Source organism: Terrapene carolina, unplaced genomic scaffold (genome assembly GCF_002925995.2).
Source record: "Terrapene carolina triunguis isolate 2854851 unplaced genomic scaffold, T_m_triunguis-2.0 Scaffold838, whole genome shotgun sequence".
NCBI lineage: Eukaryota > Metazoa > Chordata > Testudines > Emydidae > Terrapene > Terrapene triunguis.
The window spans coordinates 6,070,491-6,088,813 of NW_020665189.1; the positions used below are offsets into that span (position 1 = coordinate 6,070,491).

At 48.0% G+C, this 18,323-nt stretch overlaps 2 protein-coding genes across 4 annotated transcripts in view; both read left to right on the forward strand.

Moving 5' to 3' along the window:
- The first annotated feature begins 427 nt into the window (after window positions 1-427).
- Window positions 428-18,323, forward strand: part of MZB1 (marginal zone B and B1 cell specific protein) — a 28,724-nt gene continuing 10,828 nt past the window's right edge. The window contains exons 1-2 of one of the 3 annotated variants that reach the window (XM_024194004.2): window positions 428-550; window positions 17,411-17,549. In XM_024194004.2, coding sequence (XP_024049772.2) covers window positions 17,502-17,549 — 48 coding nt within the window. In that variant the 5' untranslated portion in view covers window positions 428-550; window positions 17,411-17,501. Of the gene's footprint in view, window positions 551-15,305; window positions 15,349-17,207; window positions 17,550-18,323 lie in introns of those variants that run through there. The other 2 variants (XM_024194005.2, XM_024194003.3) reach the window with 2 other exon arrangements.
- Window positions 4,803-10,629, forward strand: PROB1 (proline rich basic protein 1). Its single transcript, XM_024194001.3, has one exon. It carries the CDS (start codon window positions 4,822-4,824, stop codon window positions 9,358-9,360), a length of 4,539 nt encoding a protein of 1,512 aa, XP_024049769.2. The 5' UTR covers window positions 4,803-4,821; the 3' UTR covers window positions 9,361-10,629.

Genomic DNA, 18,323 nt, shown 5'->3' on the forward strand with positions numbered 1-18,323 from the left:
TTGAACAGGAGTCTCCAGTTACTTCTAAACCTGGCACAGCTCTGATGCATCAGCACCTGCCGCTGTTATTTTGCTGATCTATATTAACAAACAACAACAACCCAGATCATAATCTCCAGTAAGACCAGTCTAGTACATCTGATTTTATAGCTATGAAGCTGACACTTCTGCATAGTCTCATTGATGTTCAGATGCAGATTCATGTGCTTTGAACCCAATCAAGAAGATCTTTCTTCACACAACTTTATCTAAACATGGATGAGCTTGGAGCTGTCTGCTCCAAAGGCAGATTTGGTTTCAAGCTCTGCAGAGACAGAATACATTCTTGGCATTGAGACAAGTTTGGCACCCACTTTGGGAATGGTGTGGTTGGATCCCTCCGCTGTGACATGACTGTCTAAGTCAGTGTCAGCTGTACTCTTAACAGTCTCAACTTTATTTCACTATGGTACTGATGTTCGGGGAGCTGGGTAAAGCCTTTGGCATTTGGACACTGAAATGCTCACAAGAACACACGTTACTTGCCACAGTACCCTGAGTACTTCCAAAGGTAATTTTAACCTTCTTAATTTAGCAGTCACTTGTGAATAGAGTTTTGTCTTCAGAGGACGGGGGGAGGGGCGAGGGGAGAAAGGCATCTCTGAAATGAGCGATGCAGAAAAGCCACATTAAATAAATGATCCTGGTGCAACTGATTTTAACTGTGGATTTCCTTCTGTCAGTGCCTAGGCAAAATAAGCCGGAGACTCCCACATATAAAAAAAGAGGGGGGTCCTAGCAGGGTGTTGTCTGCAAGGGCCCTCAACTTGAGAACTTGGTCCAAAAGCATCTACATCTGTTGCCCTTGCATGCTGCAAAACATATGTATTGCCTGGCTTCTTTTGGTGGGGTGGAGGGGAGTCCCAGTGCCTGCTTTTTGTCAGGCCATTACTGGTTGGGGGAGCGAGAGAAAACCAAAGGATCTGTAGTGATAATACTTGTATTTATAAATATTGCCAAGGGTGCCCTGAGCTGCAAAAAGGCAGCTGCTCTGTTATCCTTCATCTCTTAGAGAAGGGAACTAAATACAACTCAAAGTGACCCTCCGGTTTAGAGATGGGTTTGAACTGCAGGGTTCAGCCCTGGATCTGGATCCAAATGACCTCAACGTCCAGTAGGGTTCAGATTGAGGCTTTGAGTCCAACTTTTATCCTGTTCTGAACTATCTAAGGGCCAGATCCCATGCTCCTCTCCTAGGGCCCGATCCTGTTCCCATTGCAAACAATGAGAGTTTTTCCTGACTACAGAACTAATGGCCCTACTCCTGCTCCCCTTGAAATCAATGGCAAACTATCCCCCGGCCTTCAGTGGAAGCAACACAGAATAATGGAGGGTTTGATGTGGCTTGTAAGCAAAATCCACAGCAAGGGACAGTCACTGCCCCCTTGGAGCAGCTGGATATTGTTTCATTAAAACATTTTTTCATTAAAAAAAATTATTTTGCTCAAAATTGGCCAGTTTTTCATTGAGAAACCCGGAAATTGAAAAAATATCAGCAGAAAGTATTGTGGGCTTTGGTAGAGATTGTCTCATTCTTGTTTTTGAAAACTGAACATGTTTTACTGAAAATTGTGTATCGAAAACCACACATTTGGGGGAGGAGGGGGTTTCCGTTTTTTGTTGGAAACCCAACAAAACTTTCACTGGTTTAAAAAAAACCCATTTTAATGAAAAATTTTCAACATTTCCCATGAAAAATAATTGTTGTTTTTTCTAAGCCCTGAGTGAGAGGCATTTTGCCTCAAGTAAGAAGAATGCCCCTGCACACAGCCAGTGTATCCACTCGACACAAAATAGTGGGGGATGGGAGATGGAGCCCTGGTGCTGCCTCTTCTCAAGGTGTCTCCACCCCTTTGGGCTCTGGCCTGCGCTCGGGGACTGTAATTCTGCCTGGCCCTCACTCAGGATCTCCTTGGACCCTGCCCTCCATGCAGACCCTGTAGGGCCAGGAAGGGTCTGGGCCTGAGCAGTCGGGGGAGGTCATGGGTATGAGCTAATCCAGAGGTGTTAAGTCAATATCTCCTTTCCAAATGAAACATTCCCTCCATGTACAATCGATAGCTGCGTTCTGTCTCTCTAGAGACAGAGCAGTGGTCCTGGCGGGCCAGTTTGCCAAGCATCTGTAATTTTAAAACGCCATCCAGGCCCTCCCTGAGAAGCTGGTTCTGAACTGCTGTTTGTAAAGGGATCTGTCACATTCCCAGCACAGGGCCTGTTTCTACTTGCCTCTGTAAATCCTGCCTCTGGCTTGATCCTAAAAAATCCCTCCTCAGATGAGTAATCCTTACACACAATCCATTCACTCCAAAGGGCCTGCCTGCATGAGCAACCACTACTTACCCGAGTAAGGTTTGGCAGGCCGAGGCCAGATCTCTGTAACACTGAGATGTATCAATACATTCTTATTAATCAATAACAATCGTTCCACTGAAATTGCTTTCTTCACTGTCTGTGCAGTTTTGAGTGCAATCCCACAATGATAGTTGCAAAATAAATATGCACTTGGGAACCCTAGGGCTACAGATTAGCATTAGGAGGACATGCCTATGAAGGTGCTGATACTCAGTAAAATCAACTTGCTGGATGAAAATGAGAAAAGCTCAGCGAATGGCACTGCTTGCTTGTGAGAGGGTCTTTCCCCCTACTGGGTATTCTTTTGAAAGGCAAAAATGAAACTCAGCCTGTTGATTAATGAAAGTGCTTATCTGTGATTAACCATCATTAGTATTATAATTATACTCAGGTTTTTTCAAAAGCACCTTGTGCACTTCAAGGCCTAAATCTCATTAAAAGTCAATAGCACTTTGGCACCTAACAGCCAGATCCTCAAAGGCTTTTAGGCCCTTAATTCTCAATGGGAGGTAGGCACCTAAACCCCTTTAAAATCTGCACCTAGGTGCCTAAATCCTCTGGAGAGGGTTGTGGTGGATTCTCCATCACTAGAAATCTTTCAATCAAGAATGTTTCTCTAAAAGCTGTGTGTTATGTTCACGGCACGCATACTGCGAAGTTAGATAAAAAATATGCATACTCTTGCTGGAAGCTTGCAACATACCACTACTTTCTGTCTTAAAATTCAGAATGAGTACACACTTGATCCCAAAAACCAAGAGAGAGAAAACAGGCTGCTCTGTAAGGCAGAGAGAGGCACAACTCACCTCACCTTTCTTTAAACTCAACCTTTTCAGACTGACTCTGATCGTACACTTTGAGGCTTCCTTACCGAGCCCCCTAGCCTGCCAGCAGGACTAAAAAGCCCCCCACAGTCTTAAAGTGATAGCGTGAAATTCCAGTACAGCCCTCAATACATCAAAATATGCTCTAGATCTGCCACAGCTACTGGATTTGAAACGGGAATTAATTCAGGGAAGTTCTATGGCCTGTGTTATGCAGGAGGTCAGACTAGGCGATCACAACGATCCCTTCTGGCTTTAAAATCTTAGGTGCTTTGGAAAATTTCACCCTGCAGTGATATTACACGGCACAAGAGCTGCCCCAAAGGGCTCAGATTTTTTCACTAATAAAACATTTTAATAATTTACTTGAAAAGTACAGCTGGCAATGATCCAGCTTTAAGGGGCTTGTGTTGTTACAGAATGAATTTTGAGGCTAAGACTTTCAGAACAGTCTAGGGGGGTTGAGAGATGCCTGGTTCCTGTTAATTTTAATGGGAATCGGGCATCCAAACCCCTTGGACCTGAGTATCCAATACTCATAATAAAGGGAACTTTTTTGTGAATGCTTGTTTGTAACATAAAAAACCTGGGCATGTTCAGTCCTGAGAAAAGACGACTGACGGGGGAACCAGATAACAGTCTTCAAATATGCTACGGGCTGTTATAAAAAGGACGGTGATCAATGGTTCTCCATGTCCACTGAAGGTAGGACAAGAAGTAATGGGCTTGATCTGCAGCAGGGGAGATTTAGATTAGATATTAGGAAAAACTAACCAGAAGGCTAGTTAAGCTCTGGAACAGGCTTCCAAGGAAGGTTGTGAATCCCCATCACTGGAGGTTTTTCAGAACAGGATGGACAAACATCTGTCAAGGATAGTCTAACTTTACTTGGTCCTGCCTCAGTGCGGGGGGGGGGGGGGGAAGGGGGGAGGGCTGGACTAGACGACCTCTCAAAGTCCCGTCAAGACCTGCATTTCTATGATACTATGATCTTTATCTCTGATTTATTCATGGATGTTTAGTATTGTTCTCAGCATCCTGGCCGTTTTTGGGAGGGCGGCCACTAAAGCGCCGCACATTAAAGGGGCCATCTAGGCAGAGACTTGTTAGATTATGGAAAGGGTGCTGCCTCCCCCAGTACCTCGCAGCTGAGCAGTCAGTGCATGAGAACCATGCTGGTATTTTGCTAGGGCTGCATCTCACAGCTGTTTCTCAGAGCATAGTTTATAGCTGGCTGCATTTCGGAACAGCTTCCTGAACACGTACGGTCGAGCTGAACTTTTCATTCAGTTGCGTTGCTTGAAAACAAAAATAAATCACTGATACCTTGGCTCTGGCCAGTTATTGTCGGTCTTGCTGCTAGCATATGATATCTGTTTGTTTCTCCTTTCCTAGGCTGGCAACCTATAATGGGCATGTGATCAGGGTTTTGCTCTTTATTATGACCGTATCAAACAGCGGGGATGGAAAACGAGCCTCCGGAGAAGATCAGGTTCTCAAGTCCCAGGGGAAATAGCACCAGCTCCACCAAATATAAAGTGGAGCCTGAGTTGCATTGTTTCAAATGGACCCCTCTGAACCTAGCATGTGCTGCAGGGAATAAAAAATGATCCCCGCAGTGAAAAGAAATACTGTCCAGTTCTCTAGGCCAGGGCAGCCCCCTGAGCCTGATGGATTAAGTGGGGAGGGGATCTTCAGTGACTCTGAATGCAAAGAAGCTGCTTCAGAAAAGAACAGCCACACACCTAGCCAGTCCCAAGGGGACTCCCTAAAGGACACATCGGACTCCTCTGTTTCTTCTTACCACACTGCTCTGTGCTCAGAGGGGGCTGAGAGTTTTAAGGACTGCGTGGAATCTCTGGAAGATGAAGGAGACACTCTGTTAACCCAGCCGCCTGATGGTGACCCAGCTGATGAAAGCGATCTGCATCGCAAGAACAAAACTGTACCGGTGAGCCTTTCTGAACAGAGCCTGGCTGGCCTGAAAGGTTTTTGGAGGGGCACTTCTGAGGACCCAGCTGAGCAACTACATGGGACACCAAGTGATTTTGACAAAGTCACATGGGAGCTGCCTGATAAAAACAGCAAAGGTGCTGGTGATATTTGTGCTGCTGCCTCTATGGCCGTAGTTCATTCAGCTTTAAATAGAAGCCAGGCTTCAGGGGGGAGTTTAACAGCCACAGCTGAGAGGACATTTAGCCCCCAGGCAGGCAGGGAGTGTGCAGCAAGCAATCAAGTTTGCAGATACAGAGGCTACCTCAGTGCCAAGGAGAAGCAACAGGTTCAGATGTCAATCACGGGCCCTGCTAAGAATAGCTCTGCTCCAGGGTACAGCAGCAGGATGGGGCTAGCCACAAGAGAGCTGCAGCCTGGAGACAGTGGGTCTAAATATTTGGATCCGCCTTTACGATTCAATGCACCGAAACCCAGGGAGATGTTCCTCAAAGAGCGCAATACGAAGGGCAGCAGAGCTCCTGTGATTAGCAAGGCCCCCTGCCCCCAGTATTGCGCTGACAACTCCAGTGCTGGGAGCGACTCCGAAGAGGCTGATAATGAAGTTCAGAAGCTCACTGCTCTGTCGTTCCGGAGCCTCTCGTGCCCTCACGGTGGTTCCCTACATATGTACAGTTCTAGTAACAGGACATCGTCTAGCTTGTCCAATTCCTTGTCAGAAGACAGTAATGGAATGAACAGGTGGTCAACGTGTAATGAGCTGAGAAAAGCAGAGGTGGTCAGCCAGGCAAAGGGCAGCAGACAATTCCCAGCTGCCAGCCAAGTCCCAGAAAAAGATCCGCCCAGTTACTCATTCGGGAAGGACCCGTTCGAGTGTCTTGATGTGGTGCTGGAAAGTGCCGACAGCAAAAAGGGCCACTCCAAAAAGAGGACCGTGCCCAAGCGGCAGATCCAGCTCAAGCAGAGAGACAGGAATGAGATGAATTTCCTCAGAGCAGGGGACTGCGCTGCCCAGCAGCCCTTTGCAGCCCCCAGGAACGACCCCTGCCCAAAGGGCAGGACCATCAGCAATGAATTCAGGATAAACTACAAACAGTTTCTGAGAACAGCGTCATTAGACGACTCGTACAGCAAAACCAGGATGGCCTCCTGCCTGGTGAAAAATGTGCTGGCCAAGAAAATGCAGTACGAGCAGAGGATCAGAATGGAGCAGAAATCGATGCAAGGCAGCTCGACCTCTTCTGTACCATCCTCCGTAAGTACAGACCTCGTGGGGGATTTCACGGAAGGGAAGTCAAGTTCTCTGTCCAAGTCCGACTGCAGCTGTTCAGCTGAAGATCTGCAGAGTCATTCAATGAGCGAAAGGTCTGAGTCAATGAGCCAAGAAAGCACTGATGCCATGCGGCCTACCAAAGGGGTAGTGCTGAACGAGCAGCAAAGGGAAAATGTCTGCAAGCTGAAAAAGACGTTCAACGAGCTGAATGAAAGACTGAAGTCTCAAGAAGCCACCCAGTCCAAGCCACTCCCCATCTTGGCAGATGGCGTGAACAGGGATTCAGGCGACTGCAGGAAGCAGGTTGCCAGAGAGAGGAAAGAATACTGGAGAGCTCGTGCCCTGTTTGAATCCAAGCAGGCTGAGGTGAAAGGCTTGGGTGTCGCCCCGACGTTTTCCAAAGCACAAAAGCCATGGCCCAGTTTGAAGCAGCGAGCAATCAGCAAGAACAAGCACACGTCATGGAAAGAGGAGAAGGTCCCCTTCAAGCCAAAAAGTGTGGTGGTGCCCAGGGATCCAGCCAGGAACATCTTCACGTCCACAACGCAGGAGATGAAACTGATCCCACAGAGCAAACCCGAGCAGCAGCAGAAGATGCTGAATGTCTCCAGGCAGCTGACTCCGGAGGGAGGTGCCGAGGAGAAGAGGCCAGCAGCAGTGCAGAGCAACAAGTATTCCTCTCTCATTTTGCCCACTTCCTGCAGATCACGCAGCGATGGGAAAAGCAGCCCCCCTGAAGCATTGCGTGCTCAAGAGGCCAAGAAGACAGAGAGTAAAGGGAGGGGGCGAATACATCAGCCCAGGGACGTCAGAAAGTTAGTTAAGAACACCTATAGCTTGTGCTTTAAATCTTCAGACAGCTTCAATATAGACCAAGAAACCAACAGTGGGAATAGCATAAGCCTATCAACAAAGGAGTCCACTGCAACTTCCCCTCTGTTTATACACTGCACCTCAGTGTGTCGCAAAGATGATGTGCAAACGAAGACCCATTCACATGGAAAAAACCGGGAGCAGCAGTTGAACTTAGATGTGTCAGCGCTTTCCATACCAGATCAGAGAGCGAGTGACCGGCAACACAGTGCCGCTTTAAACCCCATCACTAAGCCCCACGTGGATGAACCTGTCAGTCTTACCGAAAACAAATGCACTGCAGTGGGTGAATCTCCAATCCACATCACTCAAATTCAGTCCAAGAAGAAGGTTGTAGTTGAGAATGAAGAACCCCAGCTAAAGTCTGAAAATAAACCAGTGTGTTACGAGAGGAGTGAGCTAAATGTAACCCCATGTTCCAAAGCCACGAGGAAAGCACCTCAGATGGAATCCCAGCTTCATATTAAAGTCAACAGTTCTCTTTCCAAGCATCCACACAGAACACAAGCTGACCCCTTCCCTGCTCCAACTTACTCAGCTTCGGATGGAAGAGCTACGACACAAGCTAATTGCAACTCCCTAGAAAAAAGCAAAGCTGTTCTGTTACCATCTTCAGCCTCTCCTAAGGACACCAAGAACCACACTGACATCACTCGCAGCACCGCCAGGCCAGGTCATTTTCAGGAGGCTCACGCCCACAAGGAGCCTGAGTGGCCATTTCAGAAGGATTTATCCACCGAGATCATCTCATTGACACCTTGTGACAGTCAAGACTTTTCTGTCAGTCCAAAAGAAGAAAACAATGTCTCTGAACGGACCAAGGAAGGCTACAGACATCTACAGCCCATAAAGCCAACAGTGACAAGTACCCAAACATCCCACACAAACACACCAGCAAACAATCAGTCTGTTAACAGTTCATATCAGCAGAAGGCCCAGAATAAAATGTTTGATGCCCCCAGGCCGTTGGATAGCCAGGTGTTTGTGCCAGCAACCCGCATGTCTCCAGAGTGTGCCAATTCCAATGCCTCCTTGAGATCAAAGGAATACAGTGAAGAAACCAGACTACCAGGAGTTCCTTCTGCTGCACCATCACCCCCAGCTGGAAAGCTCCAAGATCAGAGGGAGAATTGGGATCACTTGAACAGACAGCAGGCAGGAAACGAGCAATATTTCACAGCCACCCATGCTGAGAATGCCAACTATTTAACAATTCCCGTGAAAGCCCAGAAACCCGAAGCAGCTCCTAAGCCCTTGGTGCCCTCCCATCCAGACCACACTTTGGTCAGTTCCAATGTGTTCAACCAGCCAGGTGGGGAAGCACCCGTGAGCACAATAAGCAATGAGTCTCCACAGTTGAAAGCGCCAGAGGGCAAGGCAGCCGCAGACCACTCTGTGAATGACCAGCCAAGCCATGTTCAGCCCCATCACAGAGTCAACGACTCACCCAATTTCTTGAGGAGGAACAACGGTGTTTCACCAGGCAGTAGAAGTGCCCCTAGCCCCACCAGGTCTTTTGCTCCCCAGCCCCAGGCTCACAGGAAAATGCTCATTGATCCAGACAGCGGGAAGTGCTACTACATGGAACCTCCCAGACAGCCGCAGCTGAAAATGCTCTATGACCCAGAGACAGGCCAGTACCTTGAAGTGTTGATACCCCCAGTCCCCTTGGCATCACATAGTAGGCTTTACCCATCTCCTTTCAACCCATTGGTCATGAATCCAGGGGTTTACGGACCTCCCTACATACCATATCCAGGATTCCCAGGGTTTCCTCCTCCTCCTGTGGCTATGCCATCCGTCCATCCCGATCTGCCAAATCAACAGCCCGGTCAAGAAAATACAAATGTAACTGAAACCTTCAGCCCTAGTCCAAAAGGCGAAGCTCCACCAGCTACTCAAGCCACCGACTGCAACTACATGGAGAGTTTATATTATATTCCTACTGGGATGAATTCAAGTCCTAGCCCTAATCAGCCTTTATTCTCCCCAGCTACAAGTTCCAGTCCTTCCATGCCAGAGAAAGGGCCCTTGTTCCGGATGTAAGACCCTCACCCAAATGAACATGCAGCACACGGAGAGTTAAAAGTGGGTTTCCCTCAATGAATGTATATTGCGTATTTATTTCTGAACATTTATACTTGAAAACAAGTCAAGCCTACACCAGTCCCCAAGATGTGGTGGAAAAGGAGAGAGACCCACTGCCTGACCCCGCTGATTATACTTTGCTCCCCTTGTCCAGATGTTTGGGCTTCCGAAGCAAATCAGAGGTAACAGTGCACCAAGAAGACGGCACGGTGCACATCACTTCCTGTTCATCTCATTGGTTTCTAATGAGAATGCAGAATGCAATAGCCAGACTAATTAAATGTAACCAGCCCTGACCATCCTGGTGCTTGTGAAGTCAATGGGAGTTTTGCTATTGATTTCAAAGGGACCAGGATTTAGCCTAGCAGCCTCTCTCATCCATAACTGCTGAGCTGTTTCTTGATGCACAGAACAAAGTATTCTAATGCTGGGCCTGATCCTGGGAGGTGCTGTTCACCAGCCACCAGAGTTATGTGTGCTCAGCACTAAGTGAATCAGGATCGGGCCCTGTGCCAGGTAATTGTCATTTTATTTTGGTTTTTGCTTAGTCTGTGTTGGTAGGACACTGTCCAGGAGAAGCCCACTCTCTCGCTTTGAAAGACAAAACTTCCACTCGTCAGCATTACAGAAATTACCCGCACAACCTAGCTTGTATTTGTAAAGATCGCTGTTTCAAGGGGCTGCATGCATGAAGGCTGGACTGCATACCGCCTCCCGGATTGTTTTGTTCCGTCAAGCAAAGAGTTTGTGCAAAGGGGAGGGCATGCTGCGTTATGGGCAATGGATACTGGCTGGGAAATTATTTCAGGGAAGTTTTCTACCTTGCAGGAGGGCAGCTTGGCTGGTCACAGTGTGACAGCCTGGGAATCTGTGAGAGCTGTTAGGAACTTGTCCAAGAATTTTCAATATTAGCAAAAAGGGTCAATAATCGTTTTTACAAATAGGTTCTCAGACCCTTGGGAAATCTTAGCTGTTTCCGGCTGCTTTGGAGGACTGGCTGGGTGAAATGCATGCCCTGCAGAGGGAAGGTACCTCACGTAAGTCCTGCTTAAGCTCTTAAGGCTCTTACCTGCCAGCTTAAGCTCTTACCTGGACACTGCAAACAGTTGCAATGTGGGCTTGGCGTTGCCTTTTCTTGCAATGATTTGTACTTGTTCACATGTATTTTTCATGGTATCATTAATCCTTTGGTTTCTTTGGCCTACACACTCCCCAGGTATATCTATAGTGCAGTAGGGTTGGTCGCAGCTCGACTAGACAGATTTGAGCTAGCTAGCTCCAGTGCGAGAGCAGCAAAGCCACGGCAGTATAGACTAACTCAGCAAGTCATTACCCAGGCTAGATTAAAAGATTGCAACTCAAGTTGCACTCATACCCCATGACTTCAGTGTAGTCAAACCTCCCCGCCCCACACCGGCTCAGATCCTCAGCTGGCTTAAATCAGCCCGGTACCACTGAAATCATATGGGGCGATGCCTGTTTTCCCCCACTGAGGTTCTGGCCCAAAGAACTGAGTGAGAAATAATTAAGGAATCTGGGCACTTTTGTCCCTTTGCTGTATAGACAAGAGAAATTACTGTATGTCTAAAGCACTTCTGTTAATAACAATTAGGATAATTAATGTATTTATGTGCACTGTGGCAGCGTCAAGGAGCCACAGTCATGGCCCAGGTGCTGTACAAACACCAACAAAGACAGTCCCTGCCCCAAGGAGCTTCCAATCTAAATATAAGACAAAAGACAACAGGTGGAGACAGACAGGCAGGCAGACAAGGGGGCACAAGGAAACAATAGGATGATATGGGTCAGCATGGGAGGCAGTGGCTATTTAGTGATGTATTTAGTAAGTTGCATCTTAGTACTCAGCAGATGGTCAGTGCTGGAACAAAGGGACCCAGTCCAACCCCCTGGAGGTGTGGAAAATAAGCGAGCAGTAGGAAGAGTGAGAAGGAAATTAATCAATTATTAAACTTCTTCCAGTGTAAACGATCAGAGCTGCTGCTGGTAACCTGGGTACAGAAACTGTGTTTGCACAAGTTCTAAACTTGACTCTGTGGCCAGGGGAGGTCCTGCCTCTACCCACATTCAAAATGCAGGCAGTCCGCTGGTGTAGAAAGCACATCACATGCTCCAGCTCGGCGCTAGACCCAGCCTGCAGGCCCAATCCCACGGCCCTCATCGGCGCGAGTGGCCTTTGCCCCCCGCAGGAATCCCACTGATATCAGGGGCATTGCTCGGGTGAAGAACTGTGCGTCTGAGCACACCTCACAGGATCGGGCCCCAGGGGTGTTTGAGCTCCAGAGTCCAGGGCGGTGGTGCAGAGCTCTTGCTGCTGCTTTGCGGACAGCTCCCTGGTCACGGGCTCGCTGGTTTCCAGCTGTTCTGCAGGTGTCAGGCTCAGTGCGAGGAAGCAACTAGAGAGGCTGGAAACAAGGCAGAACCAACAGTGCTATCAGTCCACCTGTAAAGAACCAGATGAAGTTAGTACAGCACAATATTTAGCATGCTGCCTCTCCTAGGAGCCACTGCCCCGCAAGAGGAGAGGAAACAGGAGCAGCCCTCAGGGACCAGTCACCCAGGGGGAAGGACTATCTGTGGTGCAGAGAGTGAGGCTGCTCAGCAGTGTGTGGTGGGGAGAAACATGTGGCTGGTTCAGGGGAGAAGGGAGCAGAAGCGATGTGGGGGGAGGTGGAATGAGAGCAAAGGGCGACAGTGTTAGAGGGGAGATGTGCCTCTCTGAGGCCAGAGTGTAGGCTGGGCCCCGTGCAGGGTTTTAACTTGGTTTAATGAGAATCTCTAGCTAACAGCTCAACATTGCTATGCTTTAGAGCTGCCAGCCCTGGAGTAGCTTGGGCATCCTGGCTGGGCAGGAGCCAGAGGTGGTGGATCCAGCTGTACTAGACTCCTTGGAATTGATGTCTGGTCAGGTGAAAGGGGGGTTAATGGAGGTTGAATAGTGAGTATGAAATGGAAAGGAGTAATTTAATAGTGGTGCATAAAGGTGAACTGCAAATCAAGCATGAAACCTGAGCTAAGCAGCGATTTAGATCCCTTATGCCCTCGCCCTGAAGGTATGCAGCATACGTACGTGAATAGGGCAACAGAGCCCTGGTGTCAGTCCTCTCTCTGCCACTGATTCACTGGGTGAGCTTGGGCAAGTCGCTCAGATGCGGCATGCCTCATTTTCCCCATCTGAGGGTTATGATAGTGACGCATCTTTGTAACATGCCTTGAGATCTACTGATGAAGTGCATTCTGTAAGTGTGATTATTTATCAAGCTGCTGTGGGAGGCATTCAGCAGAGAAATGGTGCCCAGCACAGCAGGGCCCTGCCTTCTAAGCGCTACTGCAGGACAAATTCATAATAAGAACTAACCCTTTACAAATTCTTTCTAGCCCTCTTGGAAAGCCTCGCAGTACTTCCTGCTTCTCTGAAGTGATTCCAGAATGCATCTTTTGGCGACATCACGAATACCATGGATTACCCAGGCTGCAATGCAGCCTCCGGTATTTGTGACGTCACATCCTGGAATCTCGTCAGAAATAATGAGATTTCATGCAAGGGGGGGGACAAGAGAATCGTATACAGGTAAATTAAACTGTATTTCTCTGCGGAATGCCCATCATGGCCTGGCGAGAGGTGGGGATCAGTATCTCTAGGGAAATCTATAGGAGGAAAACGAGACATATGAGCCCACGAGACCTTTGCAGGTATCATAGGTAGCACCTTTCTGTGCCTACTGCAGAGCTTTCGGGAAAGTTCACTGCAGATAAGCACAGCTCGACAACCCTCGCCAGCCTTCTAAGCCACCTTAACTTTTCATCCCTTTGCTGTTTATCATGGATAGCAGCCAGGGAAAAGCTTGATCAGCCTTCTAAATTGCATCCATCCTGGAACGCCTGACATGCTAGTTCCATGGCAAGCTGACCTGTTCAAAGCAAAGGGCAACATACCACACTATGGCAAGCCATAGGTCTATGAGTACCCTAAATCCAATAAAGGAAGCACCCTTCCCTCCCATAATATCATATGTTCAGTGATGGATCTGGAGAGAAGTGTCCTTCCTGACCCTATCAGTGATCAGCAGCAGCTCTGAAGCATGAGATTTTATTACTCAAGAGGCTTTCAAATATTTTCTTTTTTCTCTTAAACCAGGGAAATTAAAAGCCAATAACTATGTTAAATGCAACAGTTAAAGCTGGGATCTGAAAGCCACTTACGCCTGAAGAGGCTCCCACAGGAACCATTCCACCATCCTCATGTGCACTGCAGTAGGGTCAGTCATTAGGTGACCACATAACAATGGGGCAGGCTCGTCATTAGATATATAGGGTAGGATTTTCAAATGCACTCAGTTTTGATTGCCCTAACTCCACTCTCCATTCAAGCCAGTGGCAAAACTCCCATTGATTTCAAAGGGAGCAGGGTTAGGCCAATGCAGAAAGCTTTTGAAAATTCCCCCCTTATTTGACAAATGTAAGTGAAATATCTGGTGTTATAGAAATGGGCCAGACACTAAGGGCCACAACCTGCTCTCAGTTACAGTATGTTAGCCTGGAGTGAATCCACTGCAGGATCCACACTGCAGAACATTGTCAGCTTTTAACAAAGCGAAGAAATGTGTAACGGGTTCATAATCTGGGGAATAAAAAAACCAGAAGGCTTTTTCCAAAGGCAAGCATGGGTTCATCTGCTGGAGGGGCTGCTTGTGCAATCAGATCTGCTCGCGTAGCAGGTGAGGGGGCATAAATTAGGGTTACATTAGTCCAGACATCAAGATTCTTCACAGGTGCTCTGGTCTGTGGGTCAGATTGCAGGATCAGCATATGGCATGATCAATATTTGGATTCCTAATAAATGCAAGAGTTGATCAGTTGTCTACTGGTGCTAATCTGGTTTTGTTTTTTAAATGTGATCACGTGCAGTGCCAGAAAAAAGCATCGAGAGTGACATTTGACGCTATGAACTGCCAGACCCTCTTCTCTCCAGAGAATATGCTTTGCCCAGCAAGCTGGAAATATAGGTTCAGTTGGACCTGCTAAAAATGTCTTGTTGTCTCCCTTTGATGTATCTGTGTCTTTCACCTGTTCTGGGAAAATTCTGTATACATTTGAGAAGATGAAGACACTGAACAAAATAGCTAGTGTTGAATACTTTGTTTTGCTTTGTAATGCAGAGGTTATATCTGCAATGAGATAGGACTGGACACTGGACCCTGATCTGCTCGTGGGTCTAAAGGAACCTTTCTCTAACATGCATCAAACAAGTGCAATAAAGGGCAATAAAAGTGGTGAGATTTGAAACCATTATATTAATCATGTGTGTAAAATTGTATCGGAAGGCGCCTTACGGGGGGCGCGGTATGTTGATGCAGATTCCTGATGTGTTCGACTTGAATGCAATTCTTCTGAACAGTACAGGCCGATTCACTGAAGCGCTGATCCAAAGCACAGGGAAGCCAATGAAAAGCTTCCTGTGGATTTCCATGGGCCATGGGCACTTTGGTAGTCAACTTGCTACCCCAGGTCAGCCTCTGTCCCCATTAAGGGGCTGGTCCTGGAAGCTGTCTCACCTCCGTTTGCAGGACTGGACCGTGACAGAAAACATCATTAATAGACAATCCAGAAAGACTTGAAATAGAATACAATACTGCATGGAACAGCCCCAGATTAAACCGATACTTGTTGCATTTCTGTATTGCTCCACTCCATAGGGTGTTTTGAGTAGGCAAAATATGCAGGATCAGGCTCTTCCTCGTGCTGAGAGCTTCGCTCCTTCTTCTTTTATTATTTCTTTGCCTTTCTGTTGGGCTGCACAAACAGAAATGACTTACGCCCCACAACGCCTCGGAAGATAATTAAGTGGCATATTATTTTCATTTTGCAGATGGGGAAACTGAGGCACAGAGCTATGCAGGTCCTGATTCTGCACTGAAAGCTGTGCAGGTAGGAGGTTTGGGGGGGGACGACCCAGGTTTAAGCAAAAATAAAACCCATCCACCTGGAAAGAGCAGCGACTGCCAGGAATGGTGCCACCTGATGCTTTACTTGGCTATTGTATTCCATTCTATATGGGTTCTTATACCATGCTCAGCAGATCTGTGTACTGAGACCTGCCAACTCATTTCACAGAGGCCACTGACCTGCCGTCTTCCCTTCACTAGCCGCCTGCTCCATTTGTGCCCCTCTGAGCCAGGCTGACCTTTCCTCTGTGTATCTGAGCCAGCTGTAGAGCCAAGCCCTCAGTGTGTGCTGTGCTGCGTGGAAGGGAAGGGTTATGTTTGCTTGGACCAGGCCCCACATTTTCAAGCCTTAAGATTCTAAGTGGTTTTCTCCCCGCGGGCAATATAACTGCAAGTCTGCTCCTCCGATCTGCTGATTTACCTGGAGGTGACTGAAATTTCACAAAGATAGACCTGAACTGCCTTAGTGCAGCTAGGAATTGTGCCAGTCAGCTGATCGTGCCTGGCCTGCAACCACCGGGCTAACCCTTCCTTGCACTTTTAGCTCTGAGCAAGGTGCCTGCCACGTGTTAGTGCACATTGGTGAGCCTGGGGCGGGGGGGGGGGGGAGCTTCTTGTAGCTAAAGCGAAGGGGGCAGAGCACTAACTGCCATACAAATGTGAGAACAGGGAGTTTGGACAGAAGAGCTGGAGGTGGGCGGGGGGAGGCTATGATGGATTTGTGCTTAGTGCCCAGATCCACCCCCCAGCAGTTGGTGAATTAATAAAGCCTGGATTTCCTGAGGATAGTTACAGAATTCAGGATACACTGACCAGCTGCCTGATTGCTTCAGTCGAAACACAAGGGGCCAGATCACCAGCTAGTGTAAATCAGGCAGCTCCAGCAAAGTCTATGGACTGCACTAGGTTGTTCCAGCTGAGGCCATTGTGTCATGGAACAGCATTTGTTAGGAGAGGCTGTGATTGTCCACAGAGCCTAGTGGAGTTAGGTGCCCCAATGAACCCTTCCCTCACCTGTTGGAGACGCAGACTGTCTGAGCAACGCTTGGGGTCTGATTCTGCAGGTCTTAATCAGGCACCACTCCCATTGATTCAGCACTGCAGGGCTGGGCTCAGGCAAAGTTTGGTGCCAAAGAGAAAGTGAGCCACGCGTTACCACCACCAGAAAAGCAACACAAAAGCTGTCACTTCCTCCATGGCACCAGGGAGACACAGGGGGAGAAAGTGGAGGGAATGCAGCAGGGAAGAACAATCAGCTAGTCAGGGGGTTGTTGGGGGGCTGATTGACAAAGAGAGATTAAAGGATTTCTGAGTGGCCAGCTTGTATGTGGGATCTTGAGAACTCTTTGCAAACCCTGGAAGTGTTCAAACATCCAGGCTGTGGTGTGGAATTATTTAGGGTGGCATTATTTATCCAGAGGACAGAACTAGGGGTCAGGGGATGGAATTAAGCTGAAAACACTCCTAGGGGTTAGTGAATGAGGCAGAGGAATACACTCTCCCAGGAAAGGGGTGGAAACCTGAGGCCTGGGGACATTTAACCCTAGACCAGCCAGGAGGCTAGCTAATGAGCTCAACCCTGCATCAGCCCAAGGGAAGCAGTCTGGTTGCTCTCGTAGGACTTCCAGCTGTAACACCTTCATGCGTCTGTGTCTTTATATTTAGCAGAACTATGGCCACAAGTGACCCCCAAACACCACAAATGCCATATGACTGAAGAAGGGGAAAACAGCTGAAAGCTGCACCAATGCCCCCCAGGGGTTTGTACCGGGGCCTTAACCAACCGGGTTTTCATTTGGGTAAAAAAACTACAACAAAGTGGGTTGTGCAGAGGGTGAAGTGTCAGTGACTTCTCATTGGCCCAAAGGGTTTGCTTATTGCTGACCTGCTGCTTCCTTTCAGCGCATTCAGTCTCTCTCCCTTCTCAGTACGTTCCTGAGAGGGGCTCTCCGAGCAGGTGAAATGAAGTCACTGCTGTCGGCTGTCTTGGTGCTAACCTTTTTTGATCTAAGAGCAGCAGATGACAGAAAGCATTCTTCCTGCAGCAGCCCCCTCGGGGACTCGGACCCAGTCTCAGAGACGGCCTTCTCTGCTACGTCCCCCCACTTCAATGCTGAGGAAGCCTATTCTGCCCATATGCCTGAGCACCTTCGCTGCGATGCCTGCAGAGTGATAGCCTTCCAGGTGAGTCCCGCCCCACAAGCATTAGGGCCCACACAGAGACGCATTAAAATCTGAAGCAAACCAGTGGATCACAGAACTGAGGGTTCACCTGATGGTACAGTGACTGTAGTTACACTGAAGTTTATAATACAGTGACTGTAGCTACACTGTAGTAATTAGTGTGTAGTTATAGTGTGGTTGTGCTTCCAATACATGGAGATACTATTAACAGGCAAGTGAACTCCATGACTCAATTACTTGTTGTTACCCTTTTAGGGTCACTCTTAACACATGACACTACAACAACTGTGAAACGGTACTTTTGGGTACAGGTACCTAGCCTGAAATCCTGTACCCAGACGGTGAAGTACCCGGGTTACCCTCTAGCATTACACTGTAACTGCCGTGTAATTACAGTCAGTGTATTATAATGTATGAGCAAAAGGAGAGATGGACAAGACCTACTACAGTCTCTATTTTATTATTGTTGTTGTTGTTGTTACTATTACTACATAGCAGCCCCCATCATGGACCAGGACCCCAAAGAGAACAAGAAGACAGTCCCTCTCTCCTTGCAGGATCCTTACACAGGGATTTCCCATGCTGCCCACCTCATTTTGCTACCGGTATTTCCACCTGGTTGACGGGGAGTCCATGGCACAGAGAGGCTGCCTATGCCCCCCAACCCTTCTGCCAGCCAGAGGAGCATGGGCCTCTTGGTTGTCCTGTGGAGGAACTTCTGAAGGCTCAATGGGTGGGTTGGATCAGGCTCTCCCCTTCCATGACCAGAGACTA